At 45.8% G+C, this 24,181-nt stretch overlaps 1 protein-coding gene across 2 annotated transcripts; it reads left to right on the top strand.

Annotated features, from left to right (window-relative positions):
- Positions 1–6,091: 6,091 nt before the first annotated feature.
- Positions 6,092–21,101, top strand: LOC135391805 (uncharacterized). 2 transcript variants are annotated; one of them, XM_064622273.1, is made up of 10 exons: positions 6,095–6,309; positions 7,029–7,142; positions 8,502–8,567; positions 9,496–9,638; positions 9,754–9,797; positions 9,874–9,982; positions 15,790–15,876; positions 16,655–16,796; positions 18,335–18,454; positions 20,934–21,101. In XM_064622273.1, exons 1-10 carry the CDS (start codon positions 6,217–6,219, stop codon positions 21,045–21,047), a joined length of 1,032 nt encoding a protein of 343 aa, XP_064478343.1. In that variant the 5' UTR covers positions 6,095–6,216; the 3' UTR covers positions 21,048–21,101. The 2 variants fall into 2 exon arrangements, with proteins under 2 accessions (XP_064478344.1, XP_064478343.1); XM_064622274.1 differs by lacking the exon at positions 15,790–15,876 and having other exon boundaries at positions 6,092–6,309.
- The last annotated feature ends 3,080 nt before the right edge of the window (positions 21,102–24,181 follow it).

Below are 24,181 nucleotides of genomic sequence, written 5' to 3'. Positions count from 1 at the left end.
TACAGACTTCTGTCTTGGAGTAACTTCATGGCGCAAAGACCGGTACACTCCATTTCACTCAACGAGGGCTCAGGCATCACAAGATGGTATAATTCTAGGTGTTCAGGTTCATTCAAAATCTACGCTGTTGGGGATGGGGGGGGGGGGGGGGCATCTAGTGACCAAGAGAACAGCAAAAACATCAATGCATTGATGACTGGCCGACAAGGTCGGGTTTAACGTTGGTGAGGCAATTAAACATGAAGGACAAACACAACACAAGCCTTGCAAAGCCAAGTTGCATACTCCAATTCAATAATGGCAGTTGAAGCGAAAAATCCCTCTGTTGGTGCCCTCTCTTCATGTGACATTATGCAATTGGAGGTTTCTTGCCTTTTCTGTTCAGATTGCTCTCATCGTTGTTTGCCAGAACCCACAATAAGGAAGCGTGGATCTCTTCATAATAGTCCACTATGCAGCAGTTTTTACTTAACATACGTGCAATGCTAGAGGTGTCCATGCTTGCCTAGAGGCAGCATTTGTGTCACAGGGTGCCTAGGTCACAAACGGCCTTATTTGATGACTGCAGCAGCTATACTCGCAGGCTGCGTTCACACAGACGAACTTTCCACATTAACTCGTACCAAAGCCTTATGACCAACTTCAAGACGGTGCCGTTGCCGTGTTTACACCACGACGTACTAGATTATAGCGACCATGTGATAGGCATCCCTTCCCAGCGCCGTATTTGAAGGCTAGCGGTGGCGCTACTCATCGACCCGGATAATGGTTACTCATTCTACAATACTTCAGCTTACCTCAGTATTTTTGTACAAGCGGTGGATGTCACACGAGAGATGCTTCTTTCTAGAGTACACTATCATCATCATTCTACACGTTTTCATAAGACCTTGTGCTGTCGTCTGCTACGGTAGTCGTACGTTCGCTTCTGCGCGTTCAAAAGTCAAATTTTCATTATCCAATCAGGGTGTAGATCTCGTGGGCAAATGTGCAGCACCACTAGCGGATCCTGCGGTCGGGCTCCTTGAGGTTGCCGATTATGAGAGAAGTGATTCGCTGGGCGATGGAAAATTTAGGGTACTACTGAGCCGAATTACGCCGGTATTACTTTGTTCGGGTCACGAAATGTAGAGGAGGCGGTGTTCCTCTACATGAGTCCTGACCTGCGATGATGGAATGTCTCAGCGGGCGTATGTTCGTGGCCTCGAGCTACGACGGTGCCGGTAGAACACGGTGCAGTGGCGCGTGGCGGCAGGGGCACGTCTTCATTGTCGTCCACGGGCCGCCACAAAGGTTTTCCTATGCGCTTTCGTTCGCTGCCGACCTTGGCAACATGCTCAGTGCCTACCACGATACATGCAGTCTATCTGAAATGCGTCGTAGGGATTCTGAAAATACAGTATCGCAAGAGCTCCTGTTTCCAATTTTATATATTCATTCTAGAAATTCACGCGTGAACTTCCGTTTAGCTTATCGCGCTGATTGGGTTTTGAGATGATTTATCATGCAAAATATTGGTGTATTTTTCATGCGAGGAATGTGATTTCTGTTTGCATTTAACCAAAACCCCCGAGAGTAGGGAGCTGTGAAAACTGACACGCGCGGAGAGCTTTCGTCTGTTTTCATAGTTCCCTATAGTCTAGGGTTTTAGCTGTATGAAGTATAATCCCCAGCTCGCTTGCTTTTTAGCAATTCTTTCATTGTAATTTTTGTGTAACGTTCGTATTAGTGTACAACTTGTGGGTGTTTGCTGTGCTAGCCGAGCTTGAATTTATAACCGAATATAAATTGAGTTTATCCCTTCCTGATGATTTATGTGCATGACATGATGACGATAGTGATGGCTTAAGAAATTCCATGTAACGTTTTGGCATTATGGTTTGGTGTATGGTTAATTAACGTTATAAATTGAATGAAGCTAACATAATTCAATTGAAAGTCAAAGTCAAAAGTAAAAAAAAGTCAAACTAAATTATACTACAAAAAAAACTGTAGGAGCTGAAGGATGAAGATGACACCTGGAGTATGGGAGCGAGCGTCACGGTTTAGCGCACGAAAGTAGTTCGGTCGCCATCTTGGTTACCTGAGATTAAACAGTTGTTCTCTGGCAGCCGTCTCGTCTGATAGCATTCCTGTAGCTGTCACAAAAACCTTGTGAACCTCTCCATCGAAAACGACCCCTGAGAAATTCTCACAGAAATTCCACGGTACCATGTTTTTATTTTTTACTTTCGTGTTAGCGCCGCGAAGCAAGTGTGGCTATGAGCGGCGTGCAGACGTGGAAAGACGGAGAGACGACAGCTGGAAGGAGTGGGGGACAGGGGGATTAGTATGCGTCCTGGGCCGACTTCAAGGGGAACTGTGCCGACATTCGTCTGGAAAGTGTTCGGAAAACCCAGGGAAAACCTCAGACAGCACAGCCGGTGGTAGGATTCGAACCCTCCACCTCTCAGTCTACAGCACGACCTTGGTTACCACCAACGAGCGGACGCCTTAGCCCACTCGGCCATGCCGCTGGTGGTACCATGGTGTGAGGCCTATGTTGATACTCAATCCTTGTGGCAACCCTAGAAGAGTTACGACCTGGTCCGAAGTCTCGAGGGGGAACCTTTAAAAGAACCACAGTCAGGTCGTATGTTTCTGAGGTGGAACGTCAGAATTTCTTGAGGTTAGCTCAAAAGCGCAAATGCGCGGTCTAAGGTCTTGAGGCAGAACATCAGAATTTCTTTGGGTTACCGTAAGAGACCAGCAGCCGGGTCTGGATACCTGAGGTTGGGCCTCAGGCTTTTTTGTGGTAATCTCAGCAGAACCACAGGCAGTTCTGAGGTAATCTCAGACAACCTCGAAACAGCCTGAGGTAGTCACAGGATCTCTGACCTAACCTGAAGGCGTTTTTCCAATAGGGGTTCTAACCTCCATTGGCTTTGCTTTGGAGGGCCGGCTGCTGGATTATTGGAAGGGAGTGCTCGGTCTCACAAGTGTGTTTTATAGGTGTTTATTGGTAGAAGTACTAACATTCCCTATTTAATCCCCCTTCAGTAGTAGTTAAGACATCTGCAGGACTGAACCAGTCGTGCTGTTAGGGAAACGTCAAATTTTATAGGGCTTCGGTCTGCTATGTTCTGCAAGGGATAGGTGAGTGACTCGATCTCCAGATTGGGGTTTGGTCTGCAGTGTTCTGCATGAGATAGCTCAGTGACGCGATCTGTAAATCGGGTTTTGGTCTGCTGTCTTGTGCATGAGATAGGGGAGTGACTCGATGTGTAAATTAGGTTTTGGTCTGCTGTGTTGTTCTGCATGAGATAGGTGAGTGACTCGATCTCTAAACTGGGTTTTGTAGTTGTATTTTTGTTGAATGGATTGTGATTTCAAGAGAAGGTTAGATCAATCTGACACAAACATCCTAAACAGTCTAAGGTTGTCACTTCGTCAGGGACGTGGGGGAAGGGATTGGGCGCATGACGCCAAGTCAGAAGTGGGATATTCTGCACGAAGAACAAGCGTCATCCCTGAAAAGGTTAGCCAGCTGTATTTGTCCTTTCTACGTGTTCCAGCCTCAGAACATCAATTCCCAAGCATCATCTCGCCGGATTCGTCGGGCGGGAGTGTGCGAACTATTGCATAGGTATAGCAAGTCGCTGTTCAATATGCGCTTTGTCCATTGCCGGAAGTCGAGCAGCCGTGCACTAAGAACGAATTCATGCAGTGTACCCATCAATCATTTGAGGTAATCTTCTGTATCGAGTATTGCTGTTGCTGCGTGTTTTGTATAACGTGCTGTTTACTGCACACATTCATCTACAGTCTCGTAGCTATAGCATTTCATCTTGTACCTGCGCGGATACTTTATTCCTTAATAAATGTTTTATTACTTTATCCCATACTGCTGTTGTCGTTTATTTCCGTATTCCATATACATGCCCGAAAACAGCTAATACAGCAACGCCCATCAAAGATCCTTTCATCGCTCCCTCATCGTCCCTGCAGATATCCGTCAGACGCTCTGCGAATTTCTTGTTTCTTTCATTTTGACATCTGGGCGTACATATTACGAACGACACGCATAATCCACAGGAGATTCGAATATCCGGTTTCGGTCACAGATGCAGATATCCATAGGACACCCTTCCGTTGTTGGCGAAAGTTCTGCGCTCCAGGGTTACGCGCTAAACTCGCAGTTTCTGTGCGAATGTATGTCACAGGGCTCATAATCCTAATTTCTAGTTCTCCCGACATCCCGGATGGCACCACCTGTGACAGAATTTGAACTGAGGCCACGTTAGCGGCGTGGAAGACGAGCATGTTAGCCCCTAAGCAAAGGCATCACACAGGTCACGAAAAGAGGAGTAAGCAGAAACACTAGTAAAACTCAAGCGGGCGTGATAGAAGGACATTTATGCAGGGGATCCCGTAGGCATAGCCAACGGTGAACCGTCGAACGGGTGAAGAACCACGGGCGTCTGCATGACGTCTACGTGCAATGTACAAAGTTGCAAAGGTACCAAAACATACGAGGTTGAATCAAATATAAACGAGTCTTTTGTTGTAGAGCTGGTTCTGTCAATTGGCGGACGCTACCGCTTAAGCACGTGCTAGGTAGGTGGGTCAGCAGTCACGTATGAAGCCGGCCGCTCTCGTTACATTTCTTGACTAGTCCGTCATATACGGTGTCTGAGAAAGAGGTACACCCGTCGATTGCACAACGTAGTTCTTTGCTCGTGAGAGCGTAAAACCGACCGAAATCCTACACAGACAAACGGCACAGTGCGAGGATCGAACGCTGTCAAGTCCGCGTGTGTTTGCAGGCATAACGAATTTGTGGAAGGCCGTGACGAGGTTGAAAACGAAAGCCACTGTCAAAGCGAAGACTCGGCTCTCAGCTGGCAAGGCTTTTTTTTTTTTTTGGAGGGGGGGGGGGGCATTTTGCACATTGATTTCTTGCACGATCGTCGCACCATCGACGATGCATATTACTGTGAACTTTTGAGTGGGTTAAACTTGCTTATCGCAGCAAAACGCGTGATCAACCAAGACGTAAAGCGATTCTCCTCAACGACAACGCCAGCCCCGCACTGCAGCCATCACATGTGCAAAATGAAGGGAAATGGGCTGGATGCGAGTGGAACACCCTCCCTATAGCCCTGATTTATCGCCTCGTATCTTTCAGCTGTTTGGGCTACTCAGAGACACTCTGGGAGGCCAGCTATTCGACGACAACGCAGTGGAGGCGTTTGTGCGCAGCTGCACTGTTAAAAAAAATGGTGTACGTTGCCTCTTTTTTTTTTTTTGCAGCATATCTCACTTTCTCTTGGAGAGTACAATTACTCTCAAAACGGAGTCTCCTCACTCCCTTCAGGGAGCGGGGTTACGCTTTAACTCCCTACTGGAGAGTAATACTACTCTCCGGTAGGGAGTGAGGGAGTGATGTCACTCCCTGTTGTTTTCTACACTTGTTTTCCCACTTGTTTTCTACATCGTGCGATTATTTATGTAGAAAAATCATGTACGATTAGTTCATTTCTTACTATAAATAAAGCAATATCAAATGAAAGACTCGATATTTGATCCACCCACGTATGTAGGGAAAATTCGAAGTTGTCGAATCTATCACGAATTGCTGAAGCAGTTCGCTGGCAAGGGCATCCTTTTGCCGTAGACCCTTTGTCTTCAACTTGGTACTTTATTTCGTGTACACGAAATGAATAATCCCAAACTTCAATTGCCCAAAAAATCCACTTCCTTCGTAAAATACACTTTCGAAACTCCGAAGTTCACCTTCCATGGTATTGTACACTTGCTGCACTCAAACAACAGGTGATGATTGGACTGGGTATCATTCATTATGTCTTCTCAATTTTAATGAGCAAATCTTGAAAGCGTGCCCTTTCAAACAAACGCGATGGATCAATACATTTACGTTTCACTTCTATGGTGTAGGTATTACTTCAAGAAAGAGACTTGTTGCGTCTGCATTGTTTGGGAAGAGAAATGTCGAAGGTTGATTGTTAGTGGGCAAGTTTCTAATGAAATGTCTAATTACAATGTTTGAACATGACAGACATCTGTTTTGTAATGAATGCTCAAACCCGGTAGCCCTGTTGTGCACAGCTGGTATTACAAGAAGCCTTAAGCGAGACGCCCTCATATTCAGTGCTCTATAGCCTGAGTAGCTTTTGCGCCTTCAACAACCAAATTGCCATCATCTTCCATGCGAACATGTTTGGAGCATTGTTCTTGCAAACCCTTGTATTCTCTGCGTGGACAATAATTTCCTGCGCCGGAAGCGCCGGAAAGGGCCCTAGAGCAGAGGTAAGGTGGATATCGGTATTCTTGCATCTTTGCTTTTTATACTCTGACACACGGCAGAGTGAACTACCTTAGTTACCCAGGTTACTCAAAGATGTCGCGCTGGATATTTTCATTCCAACCAGCTTACACATACAACATAGCAATTAGTAAACATAACAATACGACCAGTGAGTTAAAAATACGTACTGCAACTGCAAAATCTGAATAGGATAGACATATAGTATAGCATAAACATTCAGGACTTGAAAAGTGAAAAGACGATCTAGCCTTCCTTCGAGAGTATTGCCATTGCATCGCCCTTCGTTCCAGAGTACTCCATACACCTTTAAAGATGAAGAGGAGATCCCCGATCTTGGCTTCGCAAAAGGACCGCATCGTGAAAGGAGATCCTCCTTTAGCGTGCGTGACGTCACGCAACGTTTTCCGTTAGTCGCCCCTTCGTGTAAAGGAGTTCCAAACGTGCCCGTGTGTCAGGGGGATTTTCACACAAATTGCCAGAAGAGGAGATAGTTATTGGCATGAGAGTTGTCGGTAACAGGAACACACATTGCGCACCTCAAGCACATTTAGCTGAACTAAAAAAAAAAAAAAAATGAAAGAAAGAAAGAAAGAAAAAAGAAAAAAAGCGCTGTTCTAGAGGTAGCATACATATTTCACGAGGTTCACGGCCTATTATTGAAACAACCTACCTGTCCTTAACAAGCTTCATTCCATTGCAGGAGCCTGAGCTCCCTGACAATGTCAGACTTGGTGTATTTGTGATAATTGATCCGAGCATTGGAAACGCTACAAAAGAAGGATACATTAATTACACTTCGGCTCTGCTCGGAGGGGTAAGCGATTCCTGATGATTTACCGTAAAAGCAAATGAGACAGCTAATATCTCACTGAAAGAGACTGGTTAATATGCAATTGTTGAGACGATAATATATGTTGCTATGAGTGAGTTTATGGCGAACTCCACTTGTCGTTTTCGTGCAGGACAGTGTAGAGTACGCTTGACATGGGTTCAGCATAGAAACGAACTGAACGATCAGTGTAAGATGTAGACTGAAATCAGTTTAAGCTTTCCTACACAACAAGGACCGGTGCAAGGACCGGTGCTCTCGTTATCGATTCCACAACACAAATCTCACAGGCATAGATCGTTCAATAGGCAAGTAAAGGTAAGGATAACATCTGATAATCTGAACCGCGGTCTGCAAGCTGCAGGAGTTCACTTCAGGTTTCGAGATCACAGAAGAAAATACAGTAAAAATGCATAACAGGCGTCCTCTTCATAGCTCAAAAAGATCTATTAAATCAGGTGTTCTCCTTCTATCACGACGAGAGTTAACTGCCAATTAGAATTTCATCTCAGAAGTTGAGAATATGAACTGTACGATTATTTGACATTTTGCATATATTTTAATTGTAAGAGAACAGCGCGTACGCGATGCCTTCGCAGCATCTCGCGAACATAACTTTAACCCTTTCGATATGTGCTAGCTCCTTTCTAACATGCAAATTTCACTTGCGTAGTGACTCCTACTAAACGGTGACGCTCTGCTCATGAACCACGCCATGGGAAAGACCACCGCGATCTGCTCAAAATCAGTACCTCCATCATCTGTGAATTAAGAGAGTGAGTGAGAGAACAAAAGAGGAAAAGAGTAAACCGGGTAATAAATGCAGCTTCTAGTTCCCTAGATTGCAATTACGTCCTAGTTTAGTCCCCTCACACTGAAATTTACTTCCAAGGACATCAAATTGTTACTAAACGTCGCAAATTGCCCTCTGAATGCAACCGCCTACGCAAATATGTGCTCTTTGGGAATCTGATTGAACAAGGCTATATAATCACGCAATTTTTTACCCACAGAGTAAGAAATAGTGGTTTTTTCTTGGCAAATTGTGCCTTATGCGAGGCAAATTGTGCGTTATCATTTACCCGGCGTAGGAAAGACGAAATTGTTATGCTACAGTAAAACTCAAATAAATCAGGCAACTTGAGTTATTTGAGTTTCAGCGATTCTCGGATGTTGGAGGCATACGTGTTTCTGTAAGCCATGTTCGTAACCTGCCCCGGCTAATTGTCGTAGATTGCGTTAGAGTTGGATTATGATTATGTTAGAGGTACGTCCTTGATTATGTTGTGTCATAACACGGGTGATTTGATAATTGTCTTCCTGTTGTGAATACTATTATTTTAGGTGAATATCAAGCTCCGGAATGTCAGAAGACGAACAATTAAGCTTGGGCTGGTCGGCTTGCATGTCGTAAGTAACCAAGCACGAAGACATCGGCAAGGCTTTGTGGCCGCGCGTAATCTCCGCTACATTTGGTTACAAGGCGACAAATGCTGATGCTATATCTGCATGTTTTAATGCGGTAGCAATAATGGGTAACGCCCTCAGAAATTCCTGTGGTCTGCGCCGAAAACGCAGCTCGGATAGCGCCACGACAACCGTGGGGGCAGACGCATCTATGGAAGGGATTCAATGTGACTCGTCCAGTTCTCCCGATACAGGTCTGCATGCGGAGGATGCTTGAAAACGCACTGGCGACTGCATGCAGGCACCCGACTTAGTTTCAGGCCATGCGACTGCGCGACTGTGAGACGACGAGTATGCCTAGTAAGCATGGCCCCGGACGCGTTTCCTAGCTGAGGTTATCACGAGGCAGCTGCGTGTATTGGAATGTTATATTATATTACATCTTGCAAACGACGCTGCCAAAGCGGGAGAGTGACGTCTTGCATCGTCGTGTCGTGCGGGCCTGTCGACATGAAAAGACGCGTTGCGTAAATCCAGTTAGGTCTGTCGTTATCCCCACGGGTTTAACGTGGATGCTTTAAATCATTAAAATCAATTGCTCTCAAAATACACGGCAAAATATTGTGTAATTTGCGTATCATTCACTCAAGGTGCCTGCCACAGGCGACGACATGGCAATCGAATTTAAGTAATTCGAGTCGGTGGACCTTATTTCTTCACGCCAAACAACAGAGCGCGTTATCCCCTCCAGCATTACACCATAACTCATTGCAGTTCTGCTCCCACATTTTCATATCTGCTAACCACTACCAGCAATTTAAAATCATCCTCTGGTTTTCTGAGCGGCTCAACGACTGCTGTCACTTTACTCCTCAATGCATCATGAGGGGGACCGCTAATAATCTTACCGAGTTCTCTTCCCTTTGTGCAGATGAATCGAGAAGAGGTCGACAAATATCTGCCTCTGAATAACGACAGTCATCTAGATCTGCGTTCAACATGGGAGGCCCTTATGAGGTTCAAAGCTACAATGACGCCGGCAAATGACAGCGATATACTTTACGTTCTAACAGGGTAAGCGAGTTTTCCAGTCAATCATTATGGCGTCACATGAGCTGATCACACATACGGCAACCTGGACCGCAATTAAGTTTTTACTCTTTGGCTCCCGTTGCTGTCTTGTTTCTAGGAGGAATATATTCTCCACGACGGAGTTGCCGAGAGTTCTATCGGGTAACGCAAAATATATATTTTGAGCGTTTTCGTAATGCTCAACACACATCAATAATCTTCTGACTCGATTCTCCAGGAGCGGCTTCCTCGAAAGGAGTGTGCACCGACGACAACATTGCAGTCGGGAACGACGTTTTTGGGACCTATTTAGGCATGAATGTGTTCACAAAGAACATGGCACGCATGTAAGTAACGGCTGATTTGCTCCGACAAAAGCTATGGTAAGGAAATGTTGAATGACCATTCGTGAGGCATGTTAATTTCATAATAAAAAGACGGATGAGCAACACACCGCATGAGAGTAACGTAAATTGTAGAGACTGAAGGTGGCGACAGTTGCGACGGACACACCATTTAATGGGACTACGAAATAATTTTTCGTGCTTATTTGAAACAAGAGGTTCCCCCTGAGCAGCGAAGGAGGGCACTTTAAAAGAATTGCAGACGATCACGGAAGCTGTTGGGATTTTCAGCGGCAGCTGTGCGTGCACAGGAGTGTCGTGCGAAAAAAAAAAAATACTTGACCATGTGGCTGGTGTGCCGAATTATGTCACCTCCGAGGTCACCATTCATAGCATATGGCACGCCGATTGTAAACCATGCCCTTTTCCGCGAGTCGTGTGCAAACTCAATAGAAGGAAGCGGGCTGGTGAAAGGGCTGACCCTTGTCGGCCTCACAGAGGTGGGCAACGTCACGACTGACGCCCTGGGAGAATGTGTGTCCTGGAGGAGGTCCCCCCCCCCTCACCCCAGTAACACCTAAACTGCTGTGAAATCAAAAATCAGGGCGAGGATCAGGAGGGGAAGGAGCAACGCGGAGGTCTTGTGCTGATATCAACGGCACAAAAAACGAAAAAGGCGGTGCAGTTGATGCGAAACCCATAAAGTGCACTTATGTTATGGACTTTATGCATCCATTCTCATGAAAACGAGAGAAGATGTGGCCAGCGTGCTGGAATGTGTGACAGGCTAATGTGCGTCTGAGTTCTGGTAAAGGCCTTAGTATACAGGACGTTCTCACAGGCCTACCATTTTTTAAAACTTGTCTAGTTCAGAAATGAAATGTGCCAATGTGCCATTTCTGAACAATTTTGTATACTCAATTGAGCCGTGATAAATAAAATAGTCATTTTCGCTTAACTGGTTCATTTCCCTTACGAAGGGGGACCGACAGCCAACACCGGTACAGAAAAACATGGAACACAACAAAACATAAATACAAAAATTCACACACGAGTACACAGAAAAAGGAAAAACTACAGCACATGGTGAAAGAAACACTGCGAGTATAAAGTGTAACTTTCATAATGTAAAATCATTTACTAAAAATACCGGCTTAACACAAGGATTAAAAGCAAGAGTGTAAACGCTTCGCCACCTATCCGGGTAGCATCATCAGTACAGGTCCCGACAAAAGTTTACGGAACACGCGAGCAGTGTATTTTCTCCTCGGTACGACACCCTAGCGGCAAGCGGAAGCTGGGGAAATCAGGCCAGTTCACTGCCTCAGAGGGGTGGACGACTGTGCTCTTAGCGGCACACAGCGGTAGTTTTGGTATGACTACTGTTGTATGTGCCCGCAAAGTGAGTTGGATTTTACTGTTGTGCTCGCCAACAACACGTGATTCACCAATTGTTGAGACAGGGAGCTCGCCGCTATCATCGTGATAACAAGGATGAATCATAGTGGCAACACTTTACGGTGTATTGCTTTTATTGGAAAGCCATGATATGTAGACAAGAGAAAAAAAGGTATCTGGTAAACAGTTGTTTTATTATGGACGACGCGTGACGAGCTGATAAACAATTGACGCTGACATTGATAATTGGTTGATTGATAAACAACTGACGTGAGTCACGAGTTGTTAACGAGCACAACAGTTAAGTCCAACTCACTTCGCGGGCACATACAACAGTAATCATTCCGAAACTACCGCTGTGTGTCGCTAAGAGCGCAGTCGTCCACCCCTCTGAGGCAGTGAACTGGCCTGATTTCGCCAGCTTCCGCTTGCTGCTAGGGTGTCGTACCGAGGAGAAAATACACCGCTCGCGTGTTCCGTAAACTTTTGTTGGGACCTGTACCATAGATTGAGAAGTTACCCTTAAAAAAGAACTCGTTACGAGTTAATAACGAGTTCATAACGAGGTTCTTAAGCCTGAAATGTAACTCGCAGCTATTGGGTTACTTCGAACACAAAATTGCATTACGCAGGTGCAGCGCGCGTGAGCAGTTGAGTTAGACCTTGAGTAGCATGCGGAGGACTGCAACACACTTAGATCGTTTCTGTGGGCGCACAATGGTTCAGCTTCATTTCAATGGCAGCGGTTTCTTACTTTCTGAATAAGATACTGTCATTGATCGAATATCACGTTTTATAGCAAAAAATGCCATGAAGGAACCGGAGAGAAAGCAAGAAAATATGTGAACGTGAGTGAAAGGCCAACTGAAAGTAACTTGGAACTTAACTTATGTTACTTTGGCAAAGTTACCTGAAAAAGAAACGAGTTTCTTTGAAAGTTACCACGGCGCAAAAGTACCGAGTTAAGTTACTAGTTACTCAAAAAAGGAACTTAGTTACAATAACGAGTTACTTGTAACGAGTGACCTCGAACTCTGATCAGTACAACAGAGGCCAAAGACCGGCACATCGGCCTACTAATCAACGAGGGCGTCCTACACATCCGATAGGAGGCCACGGTTTGTATTACAGACTGATGCGTCACGCCTGATAAACCAAGGCTCTAAGGACTTTCTAGGGCCCCATCGCTGGTAATGTGTAACATCGTAGTCACTGGTAACGCGTCAAGGTTAGCGCACCATCAAACTTAATTACATGTCCCGTTGTCCAACAATGGTAAACTAATTCGGTCTTCTCTCGAGTAGCATTCGTTGCTCCGGCATCGTCCCTTCTCTGCTCTTTTAGTCTTGTCCCACATCTTTGCCTGTCTCGCAACTGTACGTTGCATCACAATGTTTTGCACTCAACTTTATATACAACACCGCTTTGTTCATGAGCCGGGGTGCAGCCTTTTGGTTTTCTGCATGGGGACTCAGAACCCCATTCAAGAAACCTAAAGATTTGCTTGCTTTCGAGAACCTAAATGCTTTTAAACGGTGTTATTTCTGAATACAAACTTGCGCGTATTATTCTAAGTAAACGTTTCGACAGGTATTGAGAGGAAACATAGGGCCGATTAAATTTACCATAAAACGTCTAAACACTATGGAGAGCCACCCCACTAAACTTTGTCCTCATCCACTATGAACTCGGCTCTTCTCTACCTGTCTTTTATACTCACGCACTGGATTATCTCTTGTCACTCTGTACACAGCAAGCGCTGGTGGCTACCGTTTACCCCGATATCTTTTCTGTATTGTCCCAATATCCTGGTGAAATCGCTCACCATGCTCATTGCTCGCTGCTCCTTCCATCTGGTGAACGCTATAAACGTTATACGTCCGGTTTTCTTTTCAGCTTTGCGCCCATGAGACCGTGTAATATCACTCTGGTCTGGTCGAAGCACGTTGATATCGACACGAGGGAGTTTTACCGCGTCCACTCCCTCCGACCGAAACGACCGGCTCAAGCATCGCGCATGCGCTGTACGAATCGGTGAGCGAGTCGTGGGAAGCGCTATTTCGTACGAACGACCCACCCGCCCTGTGTCGTTTCGTTGTATTCGGCGAGCACAACCGATTCACGTCGCGAAACAAAATGGCGGATGTTTGGAGTGGCGTAAGTGCAGTAAGACTACCACATGTTTACTGCAACGGACGCGCGTAAATTGTTGGCTGTAATGACGTATTGAGTGAAGCATTTCAGACGAAACAGCGTCCAGTTCATGTACCCGGAACATGTGCTCCATGCGAGAACGTTTGTCCGTATATGCAAAGCGCATTAAAGCTATGCACAGTACTCATCTCTCTGTCGTTCCCTATTTGGTCTATCGAGAGAGGCTCGCACATGGGCGATTAACCTTTTCCAAAACGAAACTGCCTCCTACACATCCTGACGACATCGAGTCTCCCAACTGTACCGGCGACTGCTAGACAGCACGGTGATAACACAGGTACCGACGTAGCTCGTCCCAAGTACAGCTTTCCACAAAGGGAAAGTCGGAAAGTACCCTGCGATATGTGATATTTACTACAAGAAAATATGCGAATGATACACCACGATCCAACTGCTACTCAAATCCATCTGGAATGCATTTGGGAATAAACGATTCTTCCGGTTTAGTAAAACTCCCTGTAGTTAGCCCCTGCCCCCCCCCCCCCCCGGCAGAATCGGTCGTTTGGTTCGCGCACAAACGACTCGGTAAAACCCACTAATAGCATAAAGTACGTGCAGGTTGGGACAAAAGCTCATGAGACACGCTATAGCGGCGTACTTTTTCTTCAGTGCGACTCTTTGGCGACCGCCGGAAGCGAGTGAGTACACTGTTGGGGTGGAGGCTGCGCTGTTAACAACACACAGCAGTAGATTCCCTCCCAGACCAGCCCAGGCACACCCAAGAAACACCGGAACTACTACTGCGTGTCCTTCACAACGAACCAACCTTCCACCCTTCCAAAAACAGTGAACTCACCAGCTTCCCGCAGCCGCTAGGGTGTCGCACCGTAGAAAATGTACGTCACTCGCGCGCTGTGTAAACTTTTGTCCCAACCTGTACGAGCGACAATAGGAAGCTACCACGCCGCCTCCAGCTTGCACGGTTATTGCTGCACACGAACTGCTTCCAAATACGGACGAAATAGACCGCCCTATACGGCACGTCGGCTTTGCAGCGAAACGTGTAACAATTCGCTGCTGTGCTCGACATCATCGTGCTCCAGGAACACAGCAGGGTTCTGACTTTTCATCAGTGACATCGAGGAATCGTCATGTTTATGCCGACTATGATGTCGCTTTTAAATCGGGCGTGCACATCTAATGTCACATCTGAATGCTTTGTGGACACCGGACACCGCAGAGCGTCGGTCCTTTCCCTATCGGTGCACCGTATCCCGATGGCACCTCGGGCTTTTTGGTGTTACACGAACAATTCTGATGTTTACATCAGAGTGTTTCCGGTTTTCCTTGACCGCGCAATGCACGATTTTTGGCGGCATGCCACGCATCTTCGTCCAATCAGAGGGTAAACGGAGATTGCGTCAGGCACTTGTCTTTTTCCGAGCACCCACGCAGTCTGTAGCATGATGACAGAACTCGTCAGCATCGATATCTCACAGCCCCGGAAACCGCAGGTGGTGGCGGCTTCTGGGCGGCAGGCAGTCTTTCTTGCGGCCCAGCGGAAGCCCGCTGGCGGCTTCCGCACATGTCCACCGCATGTGGGTACCGGCTGTACGCTACAAAGGCAGTTGCAGGCGGAAAGCAGAATGCAAGAACTGATAAACAAGGTGAAGCCTCTAAACACGAAAGCTCGATGAGCGTAACTGCTTACCTTGTTCCCAGCACCCAAGCAGCACAATGTACTTACGGTCAAGTGCAATAGGGGTGGACGGTATGTGTCTTATCAGCTTTCTCTAGTTTCAAGAGTCTGTTCAAGGCCTTCCACCTAACCGTCCACCCCTATTGCACTCGACTTTCAGTACACTGTGTTGCCTGGCCAATGGCATTTATCAGTAAAAGGCTGATTCACATTACATTGCGTTTACGGATCAATAAAGTGTTGATAGTGGGGCTTTCGTGTCGTGAGGCCCTTTGCGTTTTGTTGGCTCCTAGGTTTTTCGCTATGTCAACTTCGTATCAATCGGTCGGCCTTCCAGTTTTAGTTTAGTTTAGGCGTTCGATTGAGGTGTGTACTGAACTGCGGGTGTTTGCACACATCGAGTAAAGCGCTTTGTACGCGATATTCGTAAAATACAGCGTAGTGCAACGGATTGGGATAAAATATGCCTAATATAGGGCTCTCTACTTGTCGTTTCCTTTTTTCTTTTGCTGTTATATTTTACGTTCATTTGTCTACTTTTTTTTTCTTCTCCCGTTAGGTTGGGCGCCTGGTCTCACGAATGTTATAAGAATTTTACCGGCGTTTTTGACGATTGTCATCAGAGGCATCTGTTGTCAACCCTGAGGTACGGAACTGTTTAATCTGGTTGACATATGCATATGCGAGTGTGTGACCTTTGATCGGAATGATCGGGTGATATAAACGAGGCATGCACCTTTAGTGCTGTAATACTAATACTTACAATGTAGGTGTAAAATTCCGACGACCATGACAGAGACCTCAAAGTAAAGGCATGTGTTCAACTGCCGCGCACCAATTTTCTTGGAGTTTTGCCGAACCTACTCGTTTTGCTTATCGCACACTGAAATATATAGGATAATATGAAATTACGTGGTGGAAGCCCTGTGCACTCCTGCATCCGATAGAACAATATCATCCCAAGAACGTGCGTGCAACAACACCACCACATTTACGTTGGTGATAATGGGGGGGGGGGGGGGACTTATTGGAGAAAAAATAAGGAAAAAGGAATGGGGAAAGGTCAGCCATGCAGCACGCCGGCTTGCTATTCCCTAAAAAAAGACAAAATGAAAAATATAAACAAGAGAAAAGGAAATAACAAAAAGATAAATAAATAAATAAAAACAAGAAAAATTGAAAAAGACATCCCGCTCACAACGAGCCCAGGAGGCCCGTGGCACGCAGAAAGCGGGGTGTTTCATCGCCTGAAGCGTTTGTCCATGCACTGGCGAACTACCATACTTCCTATTCGACTGTACTTATCTCTAATGGGCAACATAATACGGACACCTGTTGACCAATCCTGGATCGCGGTCCGGACAATTCGCACTTAACGAACTATGCCTCGGTAACCAGATTTCTTCCACATCGGATTTTTACAGGAGGGCTTGGCCGTATTGTTTCCGACACAATACAATCTCCACGAGCTGGATGTCAGGACATCAAGTCCCAGGTGAATACTTTAACAATTCAGCGTACTGCGAAGCCAAAAGAAACGATACCAGAGAGTTCAAAGAATGTGAGGTAAGAATCCTAAAGTACCGCATACTTTACTTAAACCATGAGGCCATTGATAATAAATGTGAATTTATGGAAACTTCCTCATAGAGTGTCTTCAGAAAGCGCAGAATATTAGCTAAGCTAAAAAGATCTTCGTGGTATGTGCGAAATTTTTCGTGTGAACACATACTTGCCTCTGTCCACACTCTTCGGCTGCAACCAAGATCGCTGCCTTCTTTGCCGTGACCTGAAATCCTTGCAGAGTACATTGTCCAGATTACGTGCAAGTAAGCGGGGAAGAGAAAGCACAGGATTACTAATTACAAGTAACAAGCCATTATATGTTGCAGTGGGACTTAATTTAGTTTGCATGTTGCAAACGAAGAACTTCCGCCAGCACACGTTCCCTACAGGTGCTATGTAACTACAGGTACAGCTTGTGACAAAAGTTCACGGAACACCGGGGAGTCGCGTTTCTCCATAGGAGCTACACTCTTGCAGCAAACACGAGCGGAGACACATACTGAGGGATGGACAGAACAGCCTGTCATCCGCTCCTTTCGATCTCGTCCTGATAGTTAGCAGGTGGCCGCTCCGATGAAGAAATACGGCAGTGCCGTGTTCCGTACATTTTTGCCCCAAGCTGTACTACTAGGTAAATATGCGCTGCTGGATGGATTCTACGGAACAACCTGTAGTGCAAATGCTGAACCGAGACACAGGGAGAAAATACTAGAAAACTTCTTCAGTTGAAGTGCACTCTTAAAAATGAACTTCACCACATAGCACGCTCCTAGCCAACCATCACCCCGAATGACAACGTTCTCGCCCTAGATTTGTTGAAAACGGGAGGAGGAGCCTATTTTGTGGCCATTATGCACGGCACAAAATAGGCTCCTCCTCCCGTTTTCAACAAATCAGGGGCGAGAACGTTGTCATTCGGGATGGTGGCTGGCTAGGAGCGTGCTATGTGGTGAAGTTCATTTTTAAGAGTGTGGTGCACGTTGCAGACGTGTTCCGGTTCCTACTTCAACGTGGCGTTCTCTGTTCCTAAATGAACCAAAATTGGAGGAATTCCTCCTCGTGGAACTACAGGAGATAAACGTAGACGGGCAGAAAATCCAGCGAACCGGTAAGGAAGTATGAAGGGAAGTGCCTCTGGACGAGAGCCACCGATATTTCGAACAGAGACTGTTCGTCTTCTGGGCACCGTCCACATCATTGACATGGTATTGAAAGGAATTTTGATGACGTGTTAAATGTTTCTGGGCATCGTCCCCACCATTTGCACGTCACGCCTTTAACAAGTCAGTTCTAACCCTTCAAATACCATGCCAATAATGAGGACGGTGCCCAGAAGAAGAACAGTACCTGTTCGTAATATCGGCGGCTCTCGTCCTGAGGCCATACCCTTCATATAGCAGATAAAGTATGTTTATGATCTGCAGAGTGGAATGTCACCGACTAGACCTTGTGCTTCTGTAGCTTCACTGTATCCACAGACAGACGCTTCCTTGTAATGATACTCCTTCTAATAGAAGGATGTACGCGTATACTTATAGGTCGGCAAAAACAAAAGGCAAGAGTGTTTGCTATGCTGTTCTCTGACAACAAGCAACAGCGACGTGAGTTATTACGATGCACCGGACGGAACAATATGTATCGATAATGCATACGACTCGGTGAGCTATATATATATATGCATATTCCACACAAGCATGCATAACCCATTACTGCAGGCGACTTTCGTTCATAATACAAGCTCTTGCACCTCATACACATTGAGTTGTCATTTCCATTTCCTGTCCTGCTCTTGTCCTGTCATGTCCCTTTTCTCCTTTTTCTTCCCTGCTAACCTTTCCTTTGTTTTTTTAAAGTAAACATATCCCCCCCCCCCTTGTCATTGAGTTCCACTGTTCTTCTTCTTCATACACATTTAGTTGTTTTGTTAGTGCTTAGTTTAGTGCTAGAAGTGGCATTCACATTTTCCACATTTGTCTCGCGACGTAAAGTCACGAATTATTATTATATTCACTTTTTCTCGAGTGGAGGGAAAGGTAACTTATCACTTCGTTATTTTCGCTCAATTCATCTGTTCTGAAACCCAGAAGCTTTACTTAATTTCAGCCAAGATTGCCAGGAGTAAGAAAGAAATAGAGGCTATCTGGAATGTTATGGTGAAATGCACGAATAATGCTGAAAGATTCTTCAACCTGTGCACTTGTCGGAGTCTTGTTGGAGGATAAGAGCTGATAAGGCCAGAAGAACTTTGCAAAAGAGCGGAGTATTTAAAAAATAGTACCGGGTGTTGAAGAGTGCCGTAATCCTCGTGAAGACGGAAGCCAATGATTCAGGGTATTGCTGCGTGAACGGTGTTTCGTAAACCAAGTGGCAGGCCCGTTACTGTAAGGGTACGGCCACTTGTGCTTTTGATAAGACGTGCCACACTACAAGGCACCCCTGTGGCGTAATGGTACAGAGTTTTTCGTAAAGCGTTTTGCGCGGAGGAGGAGCTGTCATGCAGCCGAGTATGTAATCTGGTAATCTTTTCGTCGCTTACCTGTAGTGAGTCAAGTACATGTTTCACATCAGTATTGCTGCAGCTTGTCCGCGTAGCAGTATCGTTTACAAACTAGAACCTCTAGTACACATGCACAGAAAAATAACCGTTCTTCGAGAGTTCCTCATAGGGCAAGAACCTTTCTATGAACCTTTCCTATCTTCGAGAACGGAAGAATGGCTAAGAATCCCCTGGCGTCCTACTTTTGAAGAACATTTTAAAGATGAAAAATACAGACAAGCCGAAGAACCTTTCTTTATTATTATTATTTTTTCTGTGTGTAGGGTAAGGTGGGGCAAGATGAGACTCGGGGCAGGATGCGACATCTTTTGCTCGACGCCGCCTATCTCAGAGACGCGGTGTCCCACGCGCTTGAAACTTATACTCATAGGTGGCTCTACATGTCCGCTTTATTGCGCGTTAAAATTGTCCGGATTGGTATTTGCGTTGAAGAGAAAAAAATCGGGTTACTTCTACCTGGAATGTAAAGACCCGCAAAAAAGGCGCGACTTTCTGTTGTCCTTTTTCTAGTCGGCTGTGCAGCAGCGTGTCGCAGGTAGGTGGTTCTGCATGTCCGCTTTATTGCACACGAGAATTGTCCGGATTGGTGTATGCGTTGAAGAGAAAAATCGGTTACTTCTACCTGGAATGTAACGATCTACCAAAAATGCGCGATTTTCTGCAGCCCTGTTTTCTATCATTTCTGCAGCAGCGTTTCGCGGGCTTATTCTGTCAATGTAAGCCCACATTCCAATTTCTTTATTGATTCATCTTTATATATGCACAATATGGGCACTCTTGGTTATCCGGTGTTTAACTGAAAAATTAATGCAATCGATGGTATCCACGGTTAAATGTAATGCAATTTAAATTTAATGTAATTTAGAAACTGATCACTCAACTATTAAGTGTCCTTATGCTTGTTCTTCAGAGATTCTTTTTTTTTTTTGCCTCCAGGCATAGTGCCTAGGATTTTCCAGAAACTTTTCCTGTGCCCTAGGATATTTCCAACAAAGCAGAAGCGCACTCAAAAGCGAGCGACCAGCGGCACATCAGACTGGCATTAACTTGTTTGCGAAGGACGGTGGAGGGAAATAGCACCGGGTTTTGTGTGGTTTTATCGCACATCATGTAGGCGGTGGGCTCAAGGGGGCTGTATAGGTGCTTAAATTGCAAAAACTAATTTGTATAGCTCATTACCACGGTGTGTCTTATTTTGCCGCACGCGCTGTCTCCTCTTGCCCCGACAAGATTTGGGGCAAGATGATACAATTTGCATTTTTGAATTTCTTGTTGTGCGTTTATTTTAGAACCGGTTACGTCCGTTCTGATTTACAGATCAGAAGCTCTAGACCTCTGAGAGCATACCTATGGGTAGTTTTATTAACACGAAAAATAAAAATTCCATATTCAATTGCAAATTTGTCTCATCTTGCCCCACCTTACCCTAAATAATGATCGCACTCACCTCTGGGTTTCTCCAGTATTTGGGCCACATTGGAATCAACATTGGGCTTTGGCGTGCATGGCGAAACAGAGCGCACTTAGTAAAATATCCTGATCTATCCTGCCTTTAAAACATTACTTTCTTGTGTGTATAGGAAAAAATTAGTTGCTTGGAGAAGAAATGTGAAACACGCCTTTGGAAGATCAGGAGAGTTGCGAGCCCTGCGTGGAACTCTCCTGTAAATCTCAACGAAACGACAGGTGGATAATAAAGTATCCTGACCTCCTGATTGTATACGCCACAACAGTAGGTAGCATCGGTATATTTGCGTTGTGATCAGTTACCTTAGGTTAACGTATTTCTACCTCAGAATACATGCACACAGTTGATGATGCTTTCAAGGGACGAGGTACCGCAGGCTCCAAGCATCAATGCCTGTATGTGACAGGGTAATCTTGTGACAGTGGACTACAGACTTCAGCTGGAGTAACTTCATGGTAGAAAGAATGTTCAGATTCACCCGAGAGGCTCCGCTCTTGGGGAGAGGGGTGGGCGGGGGGGGGGGACCTAGTGACGAATAGCACAACATGTCTTGATGACTGGCCGACAAGGTTCGTTTTAACGTAGATAAGTCAATTAAAGGTGGAAGGATAAGCACAATTAAGCCTCACAACGCCAAGTTACATACTCCAATTTAATAATGGAAGTTGAAGCGAAAAACCCCTCTGCCGCTGCCCTCTCTTCATGTGACATTATTCCATTGGAGGTTCCTTGCCTTTGCTGTCGAGATTGCTCTCATCGTTGTTTGCCAGGACCCACAATAAGGAAGCGTGGATCTCTTCCAGTTCACTATGCAGCACTCTCTCACTCAAGGCATACGTGCAATGCTAGAGGTGTCCATGCTTGCCTAGAGGCAGCATTTGTGTCACAGGGTGCGTAGGGTGCCACAAACGGGTACCTTATTTGGTGACCCTGCTCGACATGAGATCGTCTGAGGTCTTCCACTTATCAAGTTTATACTTTGAAAATGTCCCGCACCAAGGCTTCTCGTTCCCCTCTTCTTGTGAATAATGATTCCCTCTCTTGTCAAAGCGCACAGCGCATAGCATCATACATAGCATAGCGTGAGCACAGATGACATCAGATTGTCTTCTACAAAGGTGCAGCTAAATGTCGCAACATGCTCTCTAACACGGGACGCATGTGAAAGCGGTCTTCCGACTATAGTGACAAGAAATATCTGGATTTCGACATGTTCACCTTGCCAGGTGGTCCGCGATTCGCTGTCTCCACGTCCTCAACCTGTTGCAACAACAGGCGATAGTGTGCTCTTTCCCCCTCTCACATTGGGGATGAAAGAAATACGCGTTTCCGAAGATGCGCAATGAAAAAAAAAAAGAAAAGGGAAACGGTGTTCATTCACGAATTTTTTTTAGGACGATGTACCCAACGGATTTTTGTTCAGAAAACGGTTACGATATCAGGGGACCGAAAAGAACAGATGTTCTCATTGGGACATTGAAAGCTAATTAAGACATCGTCTTAAGAGTTTGCTAATGCCCTCCTAAGGAGTACCCTTCAGCATATGCGATGTTGCAATTGATTTCATCTCGGAAAAAGTAATATATACATATATATATATATTTTTTTTTTTTTCAAAAATATGTTCACAGTTAGCGTGGACACCCTGTATATATATTTGAATGAATCAACGAGCCTTAAGACTGAGATAAATAGGAATAAGGTAAAACTAAGATTTATTATTATACAAAATGGATCAGTTTCAGTAGAGGAGAATGGACAGACGAATCACAAGGGGAATCGGAGTACTTTGAAAAAGCCGTTTCTGCTGCGGTGATGCAGTCTTCGTGTGGGATATTGGTGTATAAGGATGACACGTCCAGCGTAACTGTAGGAGACTAGAAGCAGGTGGCTGACATTGGTAAGGGGCCGAAAGGGTGAGGGGCCGAAATACGCGTGACACTGCATAAATGCTAAACCTAGAAATAGTTCCGTATAGCTATTCGTTACTCGCCTACTCGTACTGTCTAACGGAACGGCCATATATGCACACTATAGCCGAAGTAGAACGTAAACGACGCGCGCAGAAACCCAGCGTGGACGTCGAGCTACACAGGAGACGTGATGTGAATGTGCACAGGTAATGTGAATGTGCCGACCACACGCAATGGCACAACGATAGACTGAGCGTTGACGGGAAGTGTCAAGCGTGGTTGACACTGCGTTTCATAGCATATGGACGCGAGCGAACTTTAGTTACTGTGGCAGCAGACGCGTACGAGACATTCCGCAGCAGAACCCAAAGAGTTCGCCCGTGCTGAACTTTCTTCGACGCAAGCATCGAGGCGCCCAAGGGGGAACAAATCGTCACCTGTTGTGCTTGCGTGCTGAAGCGCTTCCCCTCTTCTGCGTGATATGAATATCAGCAACACCGCAGTAAACATGGTGTATATGGAAGTTGCAAGAAAGAAAGATGTTTGACTAATTACACTTTAACACTTTACTTACACCCGATATTACAGCCTATTTTGTGTCCATTATGCACGGCACAAAATAGGCTCCTCCTCTCGTTTTCAACAAATCAGGGGCGAGAACGTTGTCATTCGGGATGGTGGTTGGCTAGGAGCGTGCTATGTGGTGAAGTTCATTTTTAAGAGTGTACCTGCAGTTTGCGTTACGCCGAACTCAAGCATGGAATTCAAACTTTCCGCCATAACGCTTCGTGAAAGGCACGCATTAGCTGACACTTGGGGTGACCGCATGTACGTGGACAGTCCAGCAGATTGCTTATGTCGTACGTATATGTGTCTGCGCGCAGTGGAACGCAGTAGTATGAACCACGCTTTATAGTGGACGCTGCATTGACTGCATCTCCTATACTACAGTATTCACAAACGAAGACCACCCAGACGGAGAGCCACCTCATAGGCCTTCCAATCTGCTAAATCTCTGCCCACCCCCAGAAACGTTTCTTATCCGCCGAGGGGCGAAACATCAGCATCATGGGGGAGTTAGCTCATCGAGAGAATGTAAAGGGTCCATCTCCACTGACGGTACGCTTCACCGCGGCCCAAACGTGCGTTAAAGAAATGCTATGGCGCTTAAAAAGCTGACTCACTGTCGCCCAATGCTAATGATGGCTGGCTGACAAATCTCTCCTCCTGCTCACTGATAAAAAATGCTTGAAGCTAAACCACGGAAATGGGGAGTCGCCGAAATAACTTCCCGATTAATGAGTCTTCCGCCCCCCCCCCCCCCCGTTGGGCGCAGTACTCTCTACTACAACCCTGCTACCTGTCAAGCAACTACTACCCTGTCAACCAATCTTTGCGGGAGGATCTTTCAGGAAGGAGTGATGTGCGATAAGTCAACTCGACCCGT

The sequence above is a fragment of the Ornithodoros turicata genome, chromosome 4 (assembly GCF_037126465.1).
Source record: "Ornithodoros turicata isolate Travis chromosome 4, ASM3712646v1, whole genome shotgun sequence".
NCBI lineage: Eukaryota > Metazoa > Arthropoda > Arachnida > Ixodida > Argasidae > Ornithodoros > Ornithodoros turicata.
Note: the sequence above shows the minus strand (reverse complement) of the source record. Positions and strands in the feature narration are given on the sequence as shown.